This window comes from Rattus norvegicus, chromosome 1, assembly GCF_036323735.1.
Source record: "Rattus norvegicus strain BN/NHsdMcwi chromosome 1, GRCr8, whole genome shotgun sequence".
In the NCBI taxonomy this organism is placed as follows: Eukaryota; Metazoa; Chordata; class Mammalia; order Rodentia; family Muridae; genus Rattus; species Rattus norvegicus.
The window spans coordinates 24,636,862-24,653,309 of NC_086019.1; the positions used below are offsets into that span (position 1 = coordinate 24,636,862).

Consider the following 16,448-nt stretch of genomic DNA (forward strand, 5'->3'; position numbering starts at 1 on the left):
CCTGTTTCTGTTTGGCTCAGGGTTATGACTGCAGGTGTGTGCCAGGAGCCCCCCTTGGTAGGCAGATGCTAGAATGAAAGTTCTGACCATCCTAATGGCATAGCAAGTGCTCCTGACTGCTGAGCCATCCTCTGAGTGCCAAGCCAGCTCCCTGACAGTTTTAATCAATCCCGTCTCTCTGCCTTTCTTGCCATTGGTACAAGGCTATACCAGGTGGACAGCAGTCAAACGCTTGTAGAATTAGTTGTAATTAGTAAAGCCCAAAAGGCTATCTCATTAAACATGTTCCTCATTCTGTTTCATCACTTGCAGTAACAGACACATCAAGACTTAATGTCTCATTGCCACAGACACCTACCTTACTTGGACCACAGATCTGTCTTTCGGGATACTCCGCTGGGTTCTGGGCTTGGCGCAGTGAGTCAGACGAGTGTACTCAGAACTGAATTCAAGGCCCACCATACAGTGCTTCTTGACCAAGAACAGTGTGTTGTGCATTTCACCAAAATGTTGCTATCCAAAGGCTTATTGCCAAGTAAAGAAGACCCATATCTCTGAAATCACTCTCATCCATGATTGAAACTTTGATCTTTGAAAATACGTAGAGATCTTTTGACATCTCAAGTAGAAGTCAGCTATCTTTGATCAGTCCAAACCTCAAAAACTAGCTCGGTCTTTGTATGGATAGTAGCTTGTGCCTGTAATCCCAGCTGAAGGAGGATGAGTACACAGGAGGACTGGCATAAGTTGGGCCAGACTCTACTACATAGTCATGATCATTTCTTGGAAAGTCAATGACCACTGGGGGAGGGGGATCTATTCAAGGGTCTGCCTCTTCCTTAGCTCAGCCAGTATATCAGCCAGTTGGGTCATTTGTTGCCATTTTTAGTCTTTCATGTGTGTGTGTGTGTGTGTGTGTGTGTGTGTGTGTGTGTGTGTGTGTGTGTATTCCCTCTCTCTCTCTCTCTCTCTCTCTCTCTTTCTCTCTCTCTCTCTCTCTCTCTCTCTCTCTCTCTCTCTCTCTCTGTGATAAGTAATCAGTTTTGAAGAACGCTGGTGAACCACATTGTTACCTCAGTATTTGAGAACTACTGCATGAAATTTCCAGCACTTATCTTGCCTTATATTCAGAGTAGTCGAATGGCAGTAAGAAGAAATCTCTCTTTAGAGAAGCATTCCAGGGAAATAAAATAAATTAACAAAAACAAAACAACAAACAAGATAGGCAGACTGAAAGAGTGAGGCCCTGGCACCAAGAATAAAAGGAGTTCAACGTGGCCTGGGGGGGGGGGGCGCCAGACTGAGAGGGTGACAAGACATCCTGAGGTCACCTGCCAGGAATGTGCTAATTGGCTAGAAACCCCGAGGCCTTCCTTCCTTCCAAGCCTCCAGGTAGACAGATACAGGAACTTACAGGGAACACAAATGATGGGGGACATGAAAACTATCAAGACCCTGCAGAAATCTGTGCAACCGCCAGGTACTCTCTCTCCTCTAAGTCTAGTAGAAAGAGTGAAGACAGGGCCTACACATCCTGGGACGAAACATTCAACTGTAAATTACGTATTCACAGAGAACCCAAGCAATAAAAAAAGACTATAAGGTATTTGGTAGAATGTAAACAGAGAGATACTGGGAAAAATTATTAATATTTCAAGGGTGATAATTATATTGTGCTCTAAACTTTAAGAGATCCATGCTGAAATTCCATGAACAAAATGTATATATATATTATGCTATATTATATAATACTTGATATATACATATATATGTGTATATATATGTATATGTGTATATATGTGTGTGTGTATGTATATATATATAAAATGATTCAAAGTAATTTGATAAGTGGGGGGCATGGGGTTAGAAAGGCATTGAAGGGGGTTGGGGATTTAGCTCAGTGGTAGAGCGCTTGCCTAGGAAGCGCAAGGCCCTGGGTTCGGTCCTCAGCTCTGAAAAAAAGAACCAAAAAAAAAAAAAAAAAAGAAAGAAAAGAAAGGCATTGAAGGCTGCCTAGGTTAGGTACATAGTTACATACTGGTTGATTACCAATCTCTCTACTTTTGAGGATATTTGAACTTTTCCACAATAAACACTTTTATGAAGCTTATGAGGACATCAGTGGGAAAGAGTTCTTACCAGTCACCGTCAGAAATGTCAAGGAGATGAGAAGGTTGATCCCCCAGTTCATGCTAGAAGTCAGGGCCATGGCACGGCCTCTAATTCCACCGGGAAAGATCTCACTGAGCACCAGCCAAGGCACTAGGACAAACGGGAGAACAATGAGACAGAGAAATTAACGAAGACCTTTGACACCAGGAGACCCTCCAGGGCTGCTCCAAGTCATGCCTGGCTTTGTGGCTGGAGGTCAAGTCAGTCTCTCAGTTCCGCAGGGCAGCCCTGAGATTGACATCTCTCCCTTTTCTAACTGGACGCCACAGCCCGGGGGAAGATGGGCAGACGGAAGTCCTAAATTAAATATTTCTCCCAGATGCAATTATAATACCAGACTAGACATGTAGATATTTGGGAGAAGACTGCTCTTGCTATCAAACCGATCAGAGGACTTTCTTTATCTGAGAGTGTCGAGGAGCATCATGGGCTCTGCTTGGTTCCCTTGGGAAGGGCAGAAGATGGAGAATTAACTTGTCTTCTGCTCACAGATTTGATTTGCTCAAACAGAGACGGGTTCTTACCGTGGGCTGACTTGACAAACACCTCTGCATTTTCTCATTGGACCTTCGCCAACCCCGGGCGAGTCAAACCACTGCTCTTTTTCCTTCATGGAGGAAGAGACTGCGGCCCTGAGGAGTTCATGACTTGCCAAGGTCACAAAGCTCCTAACTGAAGCAGGGCACAGAACCCTGAGCTCCCTCTTCCCGTCAATGTGCTATCTTGGCAATGGCTTAATAAATATGAGTGAAGAAACGTGAAGAAGATTAAGTGTGAAGGCAGTGGGCCGTGCCACCAGACAGAGGAGCTGGTAAAGAAGGTTCAGAAACCCTGGGGAATCTCATGATTAAGAATGCCAGGCATTAGAACCAGCTCCTGGCCATACTCCACCTGTCCTAGAACATGTCACCATGACGCCCCACTGAGAAAACCATTATAATCAGTCATGTAGCATAAAAAACCCCTAGAGTTCTCCATGCTAATGGGGTATCTAGAGAGGCCCTGAGCGTTTAGCCAATGAGCTTCCACCCTGGGCATTCCTTCCTACAAAAGGTATTGAATCCCTGGTTCACTCTAAGGAAGGTGTATGCATTCACGACCATCATAAATAAAGCAGTTTGGACAAGAGAAGACCTTCTCCGTCACCAAGGATGGTGGCAGGTGTGTGTGTGTGTGTTTGCTCTTTATCATAAAGAGCCTCACCTAAATCTCCTGAGGAGATGGCCTTCTCTCTTCCAGCCCCTCTGTACTTTCTGCATTCACTCCGAACCAAACTGGATTCTGACTCGTCCTGGGGCCCAGCCATCCCCTTCCTGCCTGGCGCACAGGAGAAGCACAGACTCTCGGACCACTGTTTTCAACTCCTGTGGTCCCCAGCGGCATCCGGGTACACAGGAGACTGAGAACCACATCGTCTGTCCCAACCCCTGCTGTTTCTCACCCAGGAAAACACAGGCTGGCACCCCTGTCTTGGACTACGTTCTGCCTCCCCTGAAGAACATGCTGATGGCGCTCCTGGCATCTCGGGCGAGGCAGACAAGGCAGCCCGAGAGGTAAGAGGATCTGATGGGACAGAAAGGAGGATTTCCGAAGTGCCCAGTCTAGGCTCTCTGGAGGGAAGCAAACCCAGTGGAAAGATGCTGTTTCCAACCACGTGATCTTAGCCTGGAAGAAGCGGAAAGACAGGCGTGGCCCGGGACTGAGCAGTCAGCAGGGCCTCCAACTGAGCCATTTACCTCTCTTCTCACAATCATGCTCTATGGGGAATCTGCTCTTTAAAGAGTAGTGGGAAAACTGGTAAGCCTCCAAGAGAATCTATATGAGGCTACCCTGAAGACCTGCAAGACAATTATAACAAAAGCAGAAGGAAGGAAATTCCTGCAATAAAGACTGGTCTCGGGTAAATGTGGTATAAAATTATGTGGAATCACTGTTTGTTCTTTGATTAAAGCATCCTGAGTGCTTGGGTCACAGCTATGTGTCACCACACTAGGCTCAACTTCAGCCTTTCAAAGCTAAACGATCTCTCTCTATACCACTGTTTGTCGTGGATATTGATTACAGATATCGGTTGAGCTGAGGGGCCTCGAAGGCCTTGGGTTTTAGAAGGAAGGAAAGGAAGTGGGAGGAAAGGTACTTTTTTTTCATCGTTTGTAGAGGAATTGGCTCAGATCGTCATGATTTGACCTATCTCAACACCTGTCCAAAACACCCCCAACTCCACTTCCCATCATGATGGCTTCATGGAGTTATTCAGTGGCTAAGTGTTGTTGGGGTCCTCAGAACCACACTGACCTCAAATGAGAAGGAGCTGATTTGGCCATTTTAGGGAAATGGTTGTTGCCACCAAGATTGACGAGGACATGATATAGCACAGTGGATAGCATGCATGAAGCCCTGGGTTTGATCCACACTACCACACAAACCAGGCATGGTGCCACAGGTCTATAATGGAGGCAGGTGAATCAGATGTTCAAAGTGATCCTCAGATACAAGTAAGTTCAAGACCATCCTAGAAAACATGGGCCTCTGCCTCAAAAAGAACAAAGCGGGTGGAGGTGGCATACCCAGCACTGGTGCGCTGAGTCTGAAATGCCAGCCAGGGACTTGTCTTAAAAACCTAAAAGACATTCAGAAAGTCTACACTACGCAAACAGTGCAGCAGCTCAACCAAGTCCTGAGGCCATTTAACCAGCCCAAGAAATGAAGATTGAAAAATACACTTCCCTCAGTCTGTGTTCTGGTGGGAACTTGTCAGTCAAGCCCTGCACCTGACATTTCCAAAAATAAAGAGCGTCTTTGCTGAAGTTTCTACTTCACCTCAAATCGAATGGGAGGAACTAAAGAACCGATGTCTTCTTGGCTGATAAAATACTGACAAAATTGGATGCTGCAGCAATTGTCAAATGAATGCTTAGCCATCCCAATATAGAGCCTGACAAATGAAAGGAAGGACGTTATTTTAATGGTGGTGACAGAACTGTGAAATCAATCACAAGTGTTCAAAACCCAGGAAAGCGAAATAAAATTTGGAATGCAATGGCAAGAATGGCTTCCTGTGACAGACAGGAGCAAGACAGAGCAAGAGTCTTTGAGTCTGGATGGGCCCTGGAAAGATGCTGCGCATGCCCAAAATGGAAAGAGTAGAAGAGTATGGCCTCAGTATACAGGGAATGGGCACAAGCGCATCACCCACCACGTGGGCTCCACTACAGCGATCTCTGTAGAAAACACCAAATGCGATTATTTCCTTTTTAGCATCCATGAGGACCCATTTCCTCCCCGAAGAAAATCAATCTAGTCTACAGCTACATGGGGAGGTTCTTTTCCAGGGACTCGGGAGGAAATGGGGATTCTCGTTGAACATCCTCTCTCTTCCCTACCCTAATGATGGGCCAGCAGAAGTTACACTGTCCCGTTTGCTCTACAGAGTACTCACAACACACAAAGCACAACAGGGTTGTGTATGTTTCACTGTCATTCAGCAGACATAAAACATCTCTCCTTGACTCCGCTATTCAACCCCTGTCTTACTGGGACAGCACCACTTCCGCAAGCTGTGTCCCTGGAAGTGGCAGAGTCTACAATGCCCCTAATGTCACTGTAAGCTGTAATAACTATGGAAATCTGAGCTTCTGGGGGACCAAAGTCAGTGATCACTCACAGCTATGTAACTCCTCGTTCAATGGTATCAGATCATCAGAGTCCCATAAGAATTGGCCAGATTCAGATACGTTATCTACAGACACAATGATTACAACCACATAGAGATGTCATAAAAAGTCCATGAGGGAGGGCTATGCTCATGTCACTCTGTGAAGACTCAGCCTCGGGTTATGAGGGATGATAGAAATAATAGTTCTGACCCATGTAAGTCACCGTGAGCATTTCCGGCCTCCTACTTATTCTGGCCCACTGCCCCAGTTTTTCCTACGAACCTGTCGTTTAATCCCCTACACTCTCAGATGTAAATCCTGCAGCTTCTGGGCACACATTCCACTTGGCATGAACTTCTCCTGAACCACCTGGCATGTGAACTCAAGAGCCTGAAAGATGCACTGAGGTCTTGAAACTCCTGCCAGAGAACAACTAGCTTCAGAGGGAGTTCCACACTTGGGCCGCAAAGAGTTCACCAGCTGGATTTGTGGCGGTATCCATCCCTGCGCGTGGCAGAAGTAAACCAGATCCCATGGTTTTGTTGTACTTCAAGCATACCCGCTACACTTAGCTTTCCTGCAAAGGGATGCTTAAAATGTGGACAGGAGCTAACTGGTGTGTGCTGCCCAGATGTTCTTCCAACCAGATGCGTAAATCCTGAGACCTCTGTTCTTTCAACAACAGACACTGGTAGGCCACCGGCTCCGACATGAGCAGGAATGAGTGGCTTCTCAGTCTCACAGCCCTCAGTCTCTCTGAGTTGTTGACACTCATGGCCTTTTGTAAAAGAAACACTTTATTCAGGAATATTATCTTGAACTGCCTAGGTTACAAGCCAAGACAGGCACTGGAATAAGGCGCCCATGTTTCCCAAATAAGGATGCCTAATCAAAATCAATCAGAATGATTTTTTTTTTCAGAAAAGGGTGTTAGCAGAAACTAGCTAACTGGAATGACTCTTAACTTAAAAATGAAGTGAAATTAAAAATGAACCTCTTTATTTTTAGATAGGCTCTCACCGTGGAACTCTTATGAATACGAAGACCATGCTGATCTCGAACCCTCATCTACCTCTGCCTCCCAAGTCCTGGAATTAAAGGTGTGCCCCACCATGCCCAGATAAAGACTAGGCCCCGCACCACCCCCATTTTTTGTCAGGCACCAAGAAAAGAACAGGAAAGCCTTGTGCCATGGGGCCTCAACCATCCTCACTCTTGTACCCTGAAGAGTAATTTGATGTTTGAAAAAAGGGAGTATTTTTGTTACATATCATTTACATTAACATTTTAATCATAAACTTGCATAATGGCACTGCAAAGGAGGCACTGTCTAGCATGTCCAGCTTCTAGACATTGGTCTTCTAAAGGCTTCCAATAGAACATAATGGTATCCCTTATTGGAACCCTCTTTTACATGTGAGCCGTAGTATTGAGCCTACACAAGCCCTACATATTCAAAAACAGTGTAAGATTCCGCCCCCCCCCGAATATATTAACACCACAATTAGTACAAAAGAGGACAGAACGAGAGAAGCATCTCAAAACATTTAGAAATTACCGAACATAAAAGCATCGAGTACCTTCAAGAGCCCGAGGGATCACTGCCGTTTATTGGGTTCCTATGGACGATGCCACTTATAGAGTAATGCACTATTTTTCTACCTTTGAACTGGATGGGATTTACTATTCTCAATAATAACACAGGTGTCTAGTGGAAGGAATTCAGTACCAACAGTGTCACTCACGTCTCTGAACGAACAAGGAATGCTTCTTATGGTGATCCGCCAGCTGGAGACTTGATTAGATCATCCTTTAGCGTTTTGGTTGAAAGGAAATCATCGAAGAAAGGACTATTATCTTAGTTGTGAGTCATTTCTCAACACCTACATTAATTTTTTTTTATCAGTGTTCTTCAGCCTTTGTGATTCACTGTATGTATAATAACACTACTCATAAAGTAACACATGAGCTTTCCTTTAAATCGAGTCTATATACAACTGAAGAGACAGGAGGGGGCAATTTAAATTTACCATCCACTCTGCATGGCATGTGCTGTGTTAGTGGTGTATTATGTTATTCAGTACACCATGCATATGTACACAAATGGAAGTCAGAGCACAGTGTTGGTTGTCTTTTTCTATACTCAATCGCCTGGATACACCATCTCTTCAGAGAGAACCATCTAGACTGGCTGGCTTGAAAGCTCTCAGGGTCTGTCTCTGCTCACCAGAGCTGATGTTACAGGGACCAATGCATTCAGCCATACTCGGCTTTTGGCATGGATGCTGGGGATTCGAACCCAGGTCTGTGTGTTGACAGAACAAGCCTTCTTATGCACTGAGCCATCTCTTGGGCCCTACTGTATGCTTCTTATTTTTGAGATAGAGTCTCATGTAGACGATCCTGCACCCCTGCTCCTCCTTCCTCCACTTTCCAAGTAGTGGGATTGCAGACGTGTGCCGCTGTTATCTGCTTAGAGAGGACAACCAATAGAGGACTGTGTTGTTGCTGTGTTTCTCAAAGATGAATCTTTGGACAGCGACTTCCTCTATAGTATCTCAGAGGACCTTTGTAGAGTCTTATGTATATATATGTGTGTGTGTGTGTGTGTGTATACACACACACACACACACACACACACACACACACACACACACATATCCTGGTAAGACAGAAGTGGCACTCTATAGGCAAGCAAACATAAAAGCAATGATGGGCAAGGAATTTCTCTTTTCCAGTCTGAGTTTGAGTGCCACGGTGTTGAAGTACTGTTGTATACAGACATAATATTCTATACTCTGCCTCCTTCATGAGAGAGGCTATGTTTAGGAAACTACTGTGGTTTTTATTGCTCCAAACGCTCCTTGGTACAACTCTTAATGTGTTCTGAAAAACAGCTAAATAACCAATGTCTGTGCCTATTAAGATCATGTTAAAACCTCAATGTGCTTCTTTAATGTCTCTGATGTCCAGGATTCACAGTGTTCCAGAACAGAAGATTGTAATGGGGGTGCTAACTGGAAGCTAAACACGGTTTGTGCGAGCGGTCACAGAACGAATGGTGCCATTCCTCCACGTGTTTAGCTCTGCTCCTGTGCAGCAAAGAACTCTGTGGTTCCTTCAATATCACAACTGCATCTTTAACTCTAAGAGGAAGAAGCCCGGTGCCCGAGTTTCTTTAAGTTTGTCTTTGTGCCTGCAAAGTTAGTGGACAACTATGCAGGTGTCACACTCCTTGAAAATAACCCTGGAGGGTGAAATAACTCACTCAGTCAAATTAACCCAGCTAACTGAGGAGGAGAGAACAGCGGGAACTGTGCAGATGTGGGTCAGATCTGAAAGGAAAAAAAAAACTGTTTTGAAGATATTAAAGGGAGTTAACACTTCTGCTACGTGAATATTGTTTTATAATACCCACATTTGATGTTCAAATTTTACTGTTTAAAAGTTAGTTTGTGTAATGTGTCCCTATTTTTATGTTTGTAGGAGGGAAGTGCACACTTGGAAAGCCTTTGAGGTGGATGGTTCTGAACACTAGGGGCCTGGGGCCCAGGAGGAAATGCTAAGCTGACGGAGATCTCTTGTGAAACACAAAATGTACTTCTGGAATTGTCAGCCTTTGTCTTGAACCCAGCATGGGTTTGGCATGAGGCAGCGAAGTGAACTTCCAAATTAGAACCTGCTGTTCGCATGCCTGGAATTGTCAGAAGTCGTGGCTATGTAAGCACCTCGTGAGCAGTGGGGTTTGGAGAGCCGGAGCTGTCTGGATACAACCTCTACATTTAAATGTTATGGCAGAGGCCTGCTGCTCCCAGCTGCTCCCCGTCCTCCAAAGGGCTGCGTCAGCTCTGCGAGGTGAAACAAAGCCAGGCTAGACTGGAAGCTCTCAAACACTGTCCCAGGAGAAACAGGGAAAGGGGCATGGGAGTTTACAAATAGACATGGAAGCTGAAGGGTTTTCTATGTGTGTCTGGCATTACTTCTTGTCCGGCAGCAGCGGCTCTGACAGATCTTTGCTGCGGACCCACTAAGGGTGCCTATGGCATACTACACAAGTAAATTAGCAGCTTTGACTATTGTCGAGTAATTGTAACGCCTCCAGGAAAGGAAATGGGTTGTTTTGTTGTCTGTATCACCCAAGATTTGGATTTTCCAAGTTTTGGGTTTCTCTCCCAGGTGACCCAACATCTGTGCAGAAATTTTATAAATAATCCCATTGATCTATGGAGCTTGGATATCTACCATACGTGCCGATATCCCCAATGTTCTGAGTAATAAAATGGCTTTGTGTTCTGACTAAGGAGTCTAGCCTGTTAGCTTGCAAGTGGGGAAAACCGTGGCTCCTTTCCAGTTACTGACACCGTAATTACTTGTGGCTAGGGTATGTCTCCCATTACAGTTATTAACTCTACTTGTCCATTCACACCAGAGGAATCCAGTGGAATTTTAAGGCTAAGATAATTCATGAAAATATGTCTACAAACATTAATACTAATCAGGGAAACAAAAAAAGGAAAACAATAATAACTTTTCCAAGCCCCAGGTTAGGCTGTCATAGAATTCTCTTAGATAAAAAATTACAGAGGAGTGGTGTCCTATTTGATTTAGCTGGGCACAGCAGCCCATGCCTTTAATCTTAGCAGTGAGGGCAGCCGAGGCAGGAGGGTATGTATTTGGGGCTAGCCTAAGCTACAACGTAAGAGCCAGTCTCAAAAGTGGATGGATAGATAGATAGATAGATAGATAGATAGATAGATAGATAGATGATAGACAGACAGATAGATAGACAGATAAATGGAGAATGTTAAATTACAAATGACACATTAAATCATCCGTGTACAGGTACAATGAAAGTAAAAGGAAGGATGGCTCAGTGAGTAAAGGGGTATCCCCAGGACCCACACATGGAAAAAAGAGAAAACTGACTTCCAAAAGTTGTCTTCTGACCTCTGAATGTGCATACATGTGCTATCACCCCCAACACACACACACACACACACACACACACACACACACACACACACACACAGAGAGAGAGAGAGAGAGAGAGAGAGAGAGAGAATTTTATGAAGTGAAAATGGAAATAAAATAAATCATTAATTAAAAAGAGTTAAAGTCAGAATGAGTCATCCATGATACTGCTAAACTCAGATCTCTTTTTAAAAGGGAAATTAGGTCTCATACTTGAAGAACAGAACGGAAAAACTTGGAAATCGGCATTTTGTCTGGCAACCTAAAAGTGATTTCGAATGTAACCTTCCATAGGCATCAGTTGCCTTTACCCTCGGCTGAGCACAATTAGTGAGGTGGAAATTTTGACACAGTGCGTGGGGGCTCCATGTGAGCAGCTGACCCCACACTGCCCTTCCTAGATGCCAGGGCTGACCCTCAACAACAGGGAACAAGGGTGTATCAGTCAGTCCCACAGCCCAGGGCTTGGCTGACTGCAAACATGGAGAGTCTGAATCAACTGCTCAGATTTCTAGGAAGCCTTGACTACAGGTGATCCAGGACTGAACCACACTTCCCAATGCTCCAGGTCCATTTCCACAGTGTCCATCCAACTGAAATTCAGTGGTCAATGAAGCTGCCAGTGATGTCATACAACAAGAGCGAGCTATGGGGTGTCCTTGGGGACATCAGTGCTGGCAGTATCTGAACTCCTCATGTCTAGACCATGACCAGAATTGATACCATTTGCCCAAGTCCACCTTGTGCACCAGAGACTAAACAGAGGACATGTCCAGATTGCTTCTTTTCCCTTTGCTATTACACTGAGGTAGACACTACAGGCCCACTGTCCAGGTTAGCAAACTGAGAATGTCAAGAGATGAACTTACTTGTCCAAACTGCTACACTAAGGAGCTGAGATTGAAGCCAGGAAGTCCCAGGCAAAACTCCCATCCAAATCCTAGCACTGTGTCAGGCAGACTCATTGAGCTTTTCTGACACTCTCTAATCTCTCCTGCTCATGTCTATCCTCAGGGACACTTGGTCTGCCACCATTTAGCCCTGCTTAAAACTCCCCTCCTTCCAGATAGTCACACTACCTTCTTTGCACAAGACGTGCCCCAATTTCACAGGCACAGAACCGACCCCCACCCCCACCCCATACCTCCCTACCTGAAGCAGCCCTTCCCCAAGGGCACCCTTCCTTTTGGCCCTCTTTATTCTCTTTGCTACTCTTGCCTCCATCTAAACAGAACACTGCTCTTCCCTGATCACCCTGTCGTGGTCTCTCCAATCCACATCTGAATGTCTGGGCCACATATGTTGTGCTGAGCCACAACGCCCTGGGGACAGATGAAGTTTCCACCACGTTCTGCCTCAGTCTTCGCTTCTTTGCCTGCCAATATTGGCTCCATGGTGGGTAGACAATATAGGAAGAGATTCTCTAGTGTCACGGTCATTCGGTGTCACCTGTCATTTGGTTTTGGGCTTGATGTTCTACTCGATTACGTGAAACAAACATAATCTAAGGCTCACGACCTAACTTAATACATGACCTGAAGAAAAATCCCTTACATCTGCTCCTGGCAAGAAGGAAGTTATGAATGAGAGAAGGGATAATTTATTTACGGACATACGAATTTTCGGATTAGAGAACCATGACAAGAGTAGACACACAAGGCTCCTGAATGACACTCTACAATGAACAGGAGTGAAATGTGTCAGAAACCTTGACAGGTGACTTTACTAGAGAAAATCCAGGGGGAATAGGTTGTTAAGAAGAAAACAATAGCTATGATAGAGTATGGACCGAGTGTATAAGAGATATGATTATAGGAGATCCAAACCCGTGCAGGATTGGGAGCCAATTGCTGTGACATAGAATGAGGTGTGGCCTGAAAATGATGCATTATTGTGATATATGTCATGCTGATTGTTGACTATATATCATCATATGGTGATTTATGTTGTTAAATACATACGAGCAAAGATGTCCTCAAAAAAGGAAAAAAGAAAGAAAAAAGAAAGGAAGGAAGGAAGAGAAAGGAAGGAAGGGAGGGAGAGAAAGGAAGGGAGGAAGGAAGAAAGAAAGAAGAAAAGAAAGAAAGAAAGAAAGAAAGAAAGAAAGAAAGAAAGAAAGAAAGAAAGAAAAGAAAGAAAGGAAGGAAGGAAGAAAGAAAGAAAGAAAGACCACACATTTGTTTCTAAGTTACAGTGGGTATTGTAGGCAGAACCGAATTTCTCCACAAATGTTACCTCAGATGAACTCATGACATAATGACAACAGGCTCTGAGCCTTGGCTCTTCTTTCCTTGTGGAGTAAGTAGATGTTCTCATAATATCAGGAATCTGTGTTTATGTGCTAAAAAAAAAATTCTCAATCATTAAAAGGAGCTGAAGTGGACAAGACCACCTTGAACATGTACTAGAGAGTCAGGGTAAGGTTTTGAACCGATGTAGGAGGACAAGGAGTGAAAAAGTGATCATTTAATAAGTGTCGTGAATAATGGCAATGGGGTTCATGTCCCCATTTAATTCCATACAATAACTTGCTATTGGTTTCACAGAAGTGAACAAGGGCTCTTCTTCTCTTAAGTCCTGTGAACCCCTCAGCAGGTGGCTGCAGCCAGTGCACTCCTTAGAATGCCATTTTAAGTAGACACAAGGAAGTATATAACATTACTCGATGCCACATGAGGTCTCCTCCGCCAAGATTCTATATCCTAAAGCAACCTTGTTATTTCACAGCTAGAAAACTGGAGGAGCCAAGAGTGAGAGGACTGGGGCATACACTTTAACCTAAGAATAGAAACACTTTCCTGGCAGAAGAAAGCCACACTATGATCTAATAGAATTAAAGAATGCCGCCCTAAGCCAACTCACACTTAAGAAGATTTAATAAGGGTGGTTTAATCTCCCTCTCAATGTTGCTTTAGAACAACAAGTACTTTCCCCTTTATGCCTCTACTTACACAAAGGATTTGTTTGTTTTACAAGCAATAAACTCTCTAACCTCCATAGTTGAGCAATAATCACACCAGGCTAATAAGTTTTATAATGCACTTAAAATCTGGTATGAAAGGCTCGCTCCTAATAACATTGTTAAAGCTCTAACTGGTTCTTGCAGTTTATGCCAAGGCCCTACGATACGATTCTGAGTATTGAAATGGAATCCCCCATGGCATGTTTTCATGAGGGGAGAAAAAGAAATCACGGCACAAATATAGACACGAGTGACTGGCTCTTTGCAAAAATAAACAAAGGGTAGTTCTTTAGACCGTCCCAAAAACACTAGGAAAATCTCTGTCCTGAAGCCCTGGAGAGAGGCGACTGTTCATGTCAGGAGGGTTGATTCAGATCCTGGCTTCCCTCACAGCATGACGCAGTCTCACGTGGACACCCAAGCCAGACGCTGGAGGGGCCGTTCTAAGTTAGACACCATGGGATGAGAGAGCTAATTCCCTCCCACACCCCAAGTGCTTTCAGTCCTCAGCTTCCTCACCCAGCGGCAACACCTTGAACCTAGAAGTTCTGAAAGAGATTTGCTCCTCCATATTGTGGCAAAAAAAAAAAAAGAAGAAGAAGAAAAAGAAGAAAAAGAAGAAAAAGGAAAAAGAGGAAAAAGAGGAAAAAGAGGAAAAAGAAGAGGAAGAAGGAGAAGGAGAAGGAGAAGGAGAAGGAGAAGGAGAAGGAGAAGGAGAAGGAGAAGGAGAAGGAGAAGAAGAAGAAGAAGAAGAAGAAGAAGAAGAAGAAGAAGAAGAAGAAGAAGAAGAAGAAGAAGAAGAAGAAGAAGAAGAGGCCAAGTTGTCCAAGAAAATCCAGGATGGCTTTCAGAACTCTGTGTCCAGATATTTAGGATTTAACAAAGGCATGCCCTGACTGCCTCCCGCCAGATGGTTCTAAGCATGGCTGTCTCCCGGCTTCTTTTCTTTTTTTTTTTTTTCTTTTTTTCGGAGCTGGGGACCGAACCCAGGGCCTTGCGCTTTCTAGGCAAGTGCTCTACCACTGAGCTAAATCCCCAACCCCCCGGCTTCTTTTCTTATAGGCAAAAACAGACCAACTTTTAAAAGTTGTACCCAAGTGGTGTATTGCTTTACAGAAAGCCTCACGCTGGTGTGTGGCAGCAAGCAGGCTCGCTTTGGCTGTGTAGCCCTCCGAAGTTACTGAGCCCTTTGTCTGCCCACTCTGAGCTGATTCTGAGCTCCTCCCTTGGCTTAAAAGTCTTTCCCCAGCTCCCTTCACAATCTGAATGTAGCCTGGCATGGTTTATAAGCAGAATTATAAGGCGATCATGTAAAGTAAAAAAAAGGAGAGAGAGAACGAAACACAAGATGTGTCCCCAGAACACAGGAGCTAGTAACTGTGCTCCAAAGGGAATGAACGGAAGCAGTACAGGCTGTCACTCAAACATGGAGCTTCACGGTCATTCGCTGTGACACTCTGCTTGGTGGCATCCAAAGCACTACTGGCTCTGCTGGCATACGCCTCTTCTGTCCAGCTCTGCCCATTCCATAGGGAAAGAACAACTGAGACCGCACACAGTGTGTTGGTCACGTAGCCAGTAAATGAAAGAGCTGGGATTAGAACCTAGGGTTTCTGGTTTTCAACCCAGTCTCTTTAAATCCCAGACTGAGTTATTCTACATTTGACATACATTAACGGCTCATACAACAGAGACCTTTAAGGAACTTGAATGGATGCATACTCAATTTTCATGAAGCCTCAGAGGTAGGAAGGGTTGGGATTAAGTAGAGGGGGCAGAGCCTAGGTGTGTTCTGTGTTTATGGCTGGGGTAGGGAGGGGTGGGAAACGAAGAAGCCCTAAGGGATGAGGCATTCCCTCACCATGCTTGTGCTAATACTTACAGCGCATACTGCGCAGAGCTTCAATGTACCTCTACGTGAATGTCAGCTTCAGGGCACATTCTAGTGTAGCTAGACCCTTATACACAGATGCACTGATACCCTTCAGGGACGTGACGGAAGGCCCTGAGAAGCTGAGGCTTTAGGGCTGGGATGGCTATAATGGTGGAGAGTGTGGGATCAGCTAAAGGAATCTGAGTCTGGGTCTATAGACCTCAACCCATGTGACCTCAGGATCCTTGGCAGCATAGTTCCTTTCCATGAAAAAAAAAAGCCACTTACCATCTTCTCTTCATCTCAGAAATCGGTCGATTTCTCTGATACGATATAAGGCCAGCATTCAAGGAAGGTAGATGGGGATGAGCAAGGCCTGTAACTGAATTATTGGGAGGCTTTCTCTTGGTATAGGTATAACACAGAGATAGTCTAGCTCTATGTTATCCTAGTCTAGGCTGGCAGAAATAGGAAAGATACGACAAATACAGGATCCACTTTTGAGGAACAGATCAAGTCTTTGGTCACTGGCTGAACTAAGAAAAAAAAAGCCCCAAACATCAACCCCCAGGAGCTGCAGGGGTGGCAACCTCACCTCACAGGAAAATTGGGGACATGAATTGGGACCCCAGCCCAGGATCTCGACATCACCGTGGCTTAGACACCATGCTGTTGACAACTGGGTCCCCTTATAGGTAGCAGGGAACACAAGATTTGACCAGATCTATTTTTAGAACTTCCCCAAGGCCAGCCATTTTTCTGCAGATGGCCAGCGTCCTCAGACCTGATAGGCAGACATGGGAGCAGGCGGAAG

General features: G+C 44.8%; 1 protein-coding gene across 3 annotated transcripts in view; it reads right to left on the reverse strand.

The window, feature by feature from the left end:
* Slc2a12 (solute carrier family 2 member 12) overlaps positions 1-16,448 on the reverse strand; it is a 60,020-nt gene that overhangs the window by 13,304 nt on the left and 30,268 nt on the right. For all 3 annotated transcript variants that reach the window (NM_001107451.1, XM_039110423.2, XM_039110427.2), the window contains one exon: positions 2,140-2,262. In NM_001107451.1, coding sequence (NP_001100921.1) covers positions 2,140-2,262 — 123 coding nt within the window. Of the gene's footprint in view, positions 1-2,139; positions 2,263-16,448 lie in introns of those variants that run through there.